At 49.4% G+C, this 7,732-nt stretch overlaps 1 protein-coding gene across 2 annotated transcripts in view; it reads left to right on the top strand.

Moving 5' to 3' along the window:
• The window catches only part of LOC103396610 (uncharacterized), a 65,793-nt gene extending 60,945 nt beyond the window's left edge, over positions 1-4,848 (top strand). For both annotated transcript variants that reach the window (XM_025066172.1, XM_025066171.1), the window contains one exon: positions 3,058-4,848. In XM_025066172.1, the coding sequence (XP_024921940.1) occupies positions 3,358-4,833 (1,476 nt within the window). In that variant the 5' untranslated portion in view covers positions 3,058-3,357 and the 3' untranslated portion in view covers positions 4,834-4,848. The remainder of the gene's footprint in view (positions 1-3,057) is intronic.
• The last annotated feature ends 2,884 nt before the right edge of the window (positions 4,849-7,732 follow it).

Raw genomic sequence — 7,732 nt, 5'->3', positions numbered from 1 at the left:
GTTCTGCTCCTGTGAGTGATTCTGCTGCGGCTGCTGCTGCTGCTGCTGCTGATGGTGGTGGCCCATTTCTGTGTTTGCCTTGTCAGATAGGACGGTTACAGACAGACAGGCAGACAGTGAGCAGGCGAGGAGGGGAATCGTAATTAAAATTTTCTGACTCGTTAAGTAGGTGACAGCTTGCAATCGATGGCGTGGATCTGCCTCCGATGGTAACGATCCAAAAGATCATTTGGGTTTAAGATGGAATGGGAGCAGAAAGGGGAAATTAATTAAGATATTTATGGCCCCAATTAATCAGGGCACAGAGAAACTTCCAAAGAAAAACAGTACAGTGATAACCAGGATGGTTTATAGAGGAGAGGACGCCTCGTTTTAAGATCTGTGTTTGTTAGCATGTAGCATGTAGCATGTAGCACTGGATGACTGACTGAGTGCTGCAGACACTGAAGGTGTTAATGTGTAATTCTCCAACATCAGAAACCACAGGCAGAGGGCAGCGTCCCTGAGCAGAAACCACCTCCTCGTTCTTTCAACGACACAGGGAACGTTCTCTGATTTTCATTTTTTAAGAAAACTGCTGCAGTTTAACCAGAAACCACCTCCTCGTTCTTCCAACGACACACGGAACGTTCTCTGATTTTTTAAGAAAACTGCTGCAGTTTAAGAGAATCCAAATCACAGTAGCCTACATTTGGTGGGAACTCTAATTAGGGACCGAGAACTTCCAGGACCTGCCGTATCCTCTTCATTTGCTCAGCCCGGGTTCATTGTAGTGGAAAAAAAAAAAAAAAGCCGTGGGTGAAATCCCACTCCTGACGCCGGCTGGTTCCACCGAGATGAAACAACAGTTTTGTCATGTTACATTGTACAAAACCCTAATGAGGAAATATGAGCTCCCTTGTGATTCAAATCGGAGCTCCCAATTATCTGTCCTCGCTGCTCTCCAGGCCCAGGCACCCGGGGTAATGGGATTACAATGGCTGTGCCCAGAGGTGCAGGTAATGATGTGAAGGCTGTGACACTGATCAGCACATTACAAAAAGCCCCTAAACTCTGCTCTGTTCTGAGCCTTGACGCTACTGTAGATAAAAGGACTGACAAATGGAGGTGTTCTCCCCCCTCCTCCTCTCCTCACCCCCCTCCCTCACCCCTGCTTTGGTGTTTCAAACACCACATTTAACAAAACTGCCACCTTAAAAAAGAAAAACTGATATGAATTTTTGTGCATATGGTGACGGCAGCGTGTTGATATTCTGCCCTGCATTCTGGTTCCTGCCCCGGGCTTGTTAACAAGGTGCCCGTGGCAATGGTTGCCTGGCCATCAAACCCTCAGCTGATAAGTTCCTCTGGGAGAGAGAGTGAGAGTGAGAGAGGGGGAGGGCGAGATAGAGAGAGAGAGAGGCGCTGTGTCATTGAATTCACCCCCGATTGCCTCCTCGTGCTGTACGTCTGAGATAAACCGCCGCCAGACCCTGGTCTTTACATCCTGTGAGAATGGAAGTCGGTGGCGTTTCTTCACAGCTGCTTCTCTCAGTGTTTCTCTGGCAGATAGACTCGTGTAACCACCGGCTCTGTCCCGCGCACGCTGCATTTTATCATCTGATGACTAGATTTATACGTACAATTACGGCGTTGTACCCCGTCGTCAACATGGGAGCCAGAAAAGACACCTGTCACCGGCGATGCTGCAAGGCCGAGGACGAGGATCGGCTGATTGATTGAAGCCTCAAAGTGCACCGAGGGTGAGGGACGCGGTGACAGGTCCGTGATTGACACAGATGAGGGAGAGGAGGAGAGGGAGAGGGAAAAAACGTCAGCGAGCGGATAAGGAGGAGAGGAGAAACAATAGTGAGTTAACGAGGGAGAGGGAGAGAGAGAGAGAGAGAGAGAGAGAGCGGCTGCAGGAGACACAGGTGGTGAGTGGGAGACGTGGGAAAGAGGATGCAGAGGACGTAGGAGGAGTAAATAATCTGTTTTTTTTATTATTTGTCAGGATGATTTGTTTGTGGAAGGTAAAAAAAAAAGTAGACGGGAAAAGAAGAAAGCTGGGGGAGGTGAGGAAGGAGTGGGGGGGGAGGGAGGGGGTGAGGGAGGAGGTGAGGGAGGAGTGGAGAGACAAAACAGGTGAGAAAGTGTTCCAGGAGGAACATCCCAACTTCTGCCACGCTCCAGTGAACGTGCTGACAGCCTCTGTCTGGAGCACAGGAGGAAGTGTCATACAACCAAACAGAGCACGGCAGCGCGGAGCAGCACGGAGCAGCACGGAGCAGCACGGAGCAGGACACGCTCAACTGGCACCACTTAACCCTTCACACCTTCACACGCACACGTCCACAGTCCAGAGACGTCACACCACCACAGTCAGACCGGCGCCTCCTCTGGTCTTTATGGTCAATGCTGAGAACAACAGCAGCGGTCGATCAGCTCCATCTGACCTCTGACCCCTGACCTCCGATCAGTTTTCAAGGATAGATGGATGGATAGATGATCAATATGTTGATCAGATCTCCCATCGCCACATCCAGGTTCTTGTTTTTAGAATGTGAAGCTATCAGGAACTAAACAGTGACAGAAGTGACTTATCAAAGCAGAAACGACTGGAGTCGGACTCTCAGCTGACGTTGTCGCTCATTTTAATTTGTAGCTAATTTTAGCTTAGCGTCGTTGTGTCAAAGATCTCTTTAACTCAGTGTGTTTACAACCTGAACAAAAACAGCATCAAAACCATTTGACTTTTTTCCTGCTCTCTGTTTCACTGCAGTCTGAAAAAAGAAAAAAAAAAAGGGCCTCAGAAATCCTTCAGTCCCACTGGTTCATGATTAGAGTCTGTTCTAAAACTGCTCTCCATCACTGATACTGTTGTTCACTCCTATCAAAGAGATGTGAGGAGTAAAAAAACTGCAGGGTAAAATGGATGGATGTGTTCAGGGCTCTGTTCAATGGTCTGTCCCGTCTGCTCGTCTGCATGCTCTCCTACCTGTCTGTGCCGCTCCACTTTTAATTAAATTGCTGCAATGATTGAAGTTTTAACTTCATTATCTTTATCTTTTCTCCCAGGGTGAAAATCCCTCCGCGGGAAAACGAATGAGACGCGTCGCAGGAGGAGCCGAGGGAAAAGCGGTGCGGAAAGGTGCTCCTCAGATAGAGGGAGATATTAGGAATCATCTTTAAGAAAGAAAAAAAAAGACAAACAAACCAAACACAACAGCAGCTCCGTGGGGAGACCAGAGGATGTGGGAGTGAGAGAGGAGGGGCATGAGCCGGGGCAAAAGACAGGGGAGAATGAAGATACCTGGAGGACAAGGCCTGTCTCACAGCAAACCCTGCTCAATTTAGGAGATCTCGCCTCAAGACAAGATGACTACCAGACACCTGCTCCTCTTTGTTTTTCTCTGCCTGTCGGAGGGTCCCGCGGTGGAGGCTTCGGCCAATAAGCTCACGCGGAGGCGAGGGGTCGGCGTATCTCACACGCTGAAGCTCGAGAGCAGAGCAGCTGATTCAAACCTGGATGCTAACGCGATGCCTGTGGTGACTCTGAGGAACGTGATTAATCGTGAGCAGGCAGGCGACCCCGGATCTTTCTCTTACTCCAAACTGTTGCAGACTCACACGGCGCCATCTGTGGCCAACAGGGAGAGACAGTCGTTCAAGCCCAAGCGCGAGGTCGACTCTGCCTTCAAGAGGGAAGCGACCCTGCACAGTTTGTCTGCCGAGAACCAGCTGAACCAGGATTTGAAGAGAGTCAGGAACAACAGCAGAGCGGGAAGACCGGAGAAAACCTTCACCGTCCACCACAAGACAGAGCAGCATTCCAACAAAACCAGGTTCAAGTCGTCCAGGTCCAGGACCAGACCTGATCTGAGCGTCCACACCACAGGAGTGCCAGGAAAAGGACCGGGCTCGGACTCCAACAGGAAGCTGAACCTCACCGGCAGTTTTGGCGTTCTGAAGCTTCTGTCCAAAGACAACCTGGTCCGCATCGTTAACTCCCAGATGCAGAACGTTCCCAGCCTCGGTTTTCCGAGCAGGGGCAGCCGCAGCCGGAAGAGGGATTTGATTGACGTTAATCACAGACAGTTGGAGGCGCAGAAAACGCTGAGACAAGACGGCGTTGTCACTCAGTCTCACACAGCATTTGATAATCAGACTGGATTCCCCCTCGTGAGCCCGGCCACGCCCCCAGACTCAGATCCAGACCTGAACGCTGACTCCCACACTAATCCGCTCAGTGCAGATTCAGATAACGACGATGGGCGGAGCAAACACTCTGTCCACGTCCCGTCAACGCCCCACAGCCAGGTCGGCGTCTCCCCACCTGAGAAGGTGGTGAGGACAGAGCCGCCGTTTACCGCCACAAAACACTTTCCCTCTGAAACGAACGCCTCGCCTCCGTCTGTGCTGACGGGGCAGCGGGCGGGGCAGAGGCCTCCCCACAGAGACCCATTAACAGAGTCGGTGCAGAGCTCGGCTCAGTACGGAGCAGAGGAAGACAACGCTCCCGTCAACAGAAGTCATGTCCTCAGGCTCCGTCCTGCTCCAGAATGGGGGCGTGAGGCGAAGAACGCTGGGACGCAGGCGGTCGATCCGAAACACGGGAAAGGCCTGGTGTTTGAAGAGGCTGAGTCAGAGCTACAGGAGCAGCAGGTGGAGGAGGAGGAGGAGGAGGAGGAGGAGGAGGAAGGACCTGATGGCGTGGAGGTCAGGGGTCCACGCAGCCGCAGGAGCTGGATCTGGAACCAGTTCTTTGTGATTGAAGAGTACTCCGGACCAGAACCTGTGCTCATCGGACGGGTGAGTCATAAAAACATTTTTTTTTTTTTAAAACCACTTTAGTGATCAGTGAGCAGATCTTTGAACCACTGAGTTAATGACATGGACGCCGCGTTAAAGGCTCTCACAGTGAATGTCAGAGTCTTTGAACCACTGAGTTAAAGGCTCTCACAGTGAATGTCAGACGGGTTTACCACTTGTTTTGGTTTGAATTTACCATGATGTCGTCGTGTGAAGCAGCGTTAAAGACTAATGCTCAAAGTCATGAAGGTCAGTGACCTTCAGCTGCAGTGTCCACACAATAATATCAGCAGGTTCAGGACAACGTTGGTCTGTAGTCATGGTTCTCAGTGGATGATCTTCCAAAACTGATTTAACTCTTGAATTATCAGACCACAGTCTGTGACTTTTTCAGTCTCACTTTAAAAAATATCTAAATGTGTCAGTGCAAAAACAAAAAAAAGAAAAACAAACCTTTTGACCTGTTGTTTGTTCTGTAAAAACTAAAAAAAAGAAAACCTTTTGACCTGTTGTTTGTTCTGTTTTTAAGACCCTGCTCTAACTTTTCTGGAAACCAGGTTTGTTATCCGTCTCCCAGGTGGCGCTCAGGGTTTTATTGTGCACGGTTATAAATGCACAATTGGAATTGATTTACATTACTCCAGTGTGAGCTGGTGCGTTCCAGTTAGCTGCAAAACTTCAATGAATCAATAATGTACTGAGGCGCAACAAAAGCCCCAGCCGCTATCTGCCCCGGGGGGTAAGTCCTGATCTGGACTCACCGTCGGGAATTGACATATCCAGGAAAATTAATAGCTTCACTTTTTTTTTTGTTTTTACCATTGATCTGCCCCCCAGGGCAGAAACCAGGAGTAGTCGGAGTGGTCCCCTATTTCACTCTAGGTCGGACCTGTCNGGAGTCTGGCAGTGCTATTTGATTTGAAGTGATTTACACTCAGTCTGACAGGATTTATCACTGCGTTTTTCCTCAGTGCAGCTCTCACACACACACACACACACACACACGCAGCTGCAGGTCTTTTTGCTGCTCTGTGAAGTTTATTGGAATCATTGACCGACCCCGACTCCTCCACACACTCTGCTCCTCCTCTCCCTTTAGAAGAGGCGGGCAGCTGAGTGTGGTCACGTCGACCGGACAGAAGGTGTCTCGGAGTCGTGCGCCGTAATGGCCGTGCCCTGCGTTCCCAGCATGCACCAAGTGTCCAGGAATCCAGCCGCGGTAGACGGGCTAATGTATTAGGCCGTGTGAGCGCTCTGCTGGTCAAACGAATAGTCACGACCTCAGAGCGGCCGCGGCAGGATGTGCGTGTGTGGACCGAGGCGACCATTACTTTTTTGGTCTGTGGATGATAGCGTCCAGGTGCTCGGGGACGGCCGGAGCTCGGGGACGGCCGGAGCTCGGAGACTTCCCCAGAGGACATGGATGATTAGACAATACTCTCAGTAAAACTCATGATGGTCTGAGATGGATGCTGCAGAGGGGAATTTAACGGCCGTGGAGAAGAGGCAAGAACTAATGGTTGAGCTTACAGATGGCGCCGCGTGTAAAGCCGTTAGCGCCAATCTGCTGTGTCAAGCAGGTGTTTCGCCAGAACATTGTACAGCACTCAGGAAGGGAACGACGCCAGGCTACACTCACGTGCTCGTATGATGGTGTCGGCAGTTGGAACACGCCCAGGATCCTATTATATTTCTGTGTGTGTGTGTGTCGGCTGAGCTAGGAAAGCGTATGATTAGTGCCCGACTGTATTAGACAGTGACGGCACACATGAATAATGCTCTTACAGATCTAAATACGCTTATGAATTTTTAATCTGCTCTGCTCCAGCTCAGGCCGACACCGTAGGTAGTAAGATCAATGTGCACACAAACACATTTTCCCTCTGTTTTCTTTTTTTTTTTTTTTTTTTTCCTAGCACGTAGCAGAAACCTTTTGTGCTTTAATGAAGACCGCTGTGATGGAGCGTGAAGAGAAATTAACCGCACAGTCAGTGAAGTGGCTCCACCCGCCCGGCCCTCACTGAACCGCCCGTGTTTATCTGATTATGAGATTTAACATTTAACTTTAACACAACAAACATTTGTGGCTGTTTTGGTGGCAAACTGTCGTTGCAGAAACGCAGCCCCGGAATGGACACGGCTCGCTAGGTTTGGAAAAATGAAAGTCTGATTAAAAGTGGTCCCTGCCAACGAGCTGATGGAGCAGGTGAAGCCTTAGTCTGTTTGGGGCAGGATGTTGAAAATCCAACTTTTTCCACGGACAGTAAAGGCATCATATTAATTAATTTTTTTTCTGTGTTATCCAGTTATTTAAAGTGTAACTGCTGTTGTTGTGGTTTCAACAAAATGTGGGCACCAATCAGACATTCCAGTGGGGGGCAGCGTTTGGCCAACATGTCGCTACTGCTTTGAGACTTTTCCCTTGTTTAAAATGCGTCTCCGACCCAGATTGTTTCAGTTCTGTCTACACAGATCTGGGCTAAAGCCTGAAACGAGAGCCCAGACTCTAATCAGTGATGTCGACCGGAGACAAAGGCTCGGCTGCTGAATGGATGATAAATTGCCGGCCAACTTTGTGGACACTGTGGCAGCACACAGTGTCATTTTCCAGGGATATTCATAAGTACTTCCTCTGGTTCTGGTCCAGGGAATTGTCAGAAACGTCTCATTTAATATGAAGCACAGAACAAGCAGCTCCTGTGTTAGCAGTACATCGACTGCAGTATCTGCTGACCCTCAGCTGTAGTACCTCGAGTCCCGGCTCTGACGGAGTTTGTCCCTCACTGCTTTTGTTGTAATAATAATAATAATAATAATAATAATCGAAAGCATAGACAGTTGCCTAGAGCACCACCTCCTGGAGAGGATGATGCTGTAACACATCAAAATCATGCTGATGTGGGTTTGAAGCTGATTTTTGATTAGGATGTTTTTTTTTTTT

Source organism: Cynoglossus semilaevis, chromosome 20, assembly GCF_000523025.1.
Source record: "Cynoglossus semilaevis isolate Cse_v1.0 chromosome 20, Cse_v1.0, whole genome shotgun sequence".
NCBI classification, from domain to species: domain Eukaryota; kingdom Metazoa; phylum Chordata; class Actinopteri; order Pleuronectiformes; family Cynoglossidae; genus Cynoglossus; species Cynoglossus semilaevis.
Note: the sequence above shows the minus strand (reverse complement) of the source record. Positions and strands in the feature narration are given on the sequence as shown.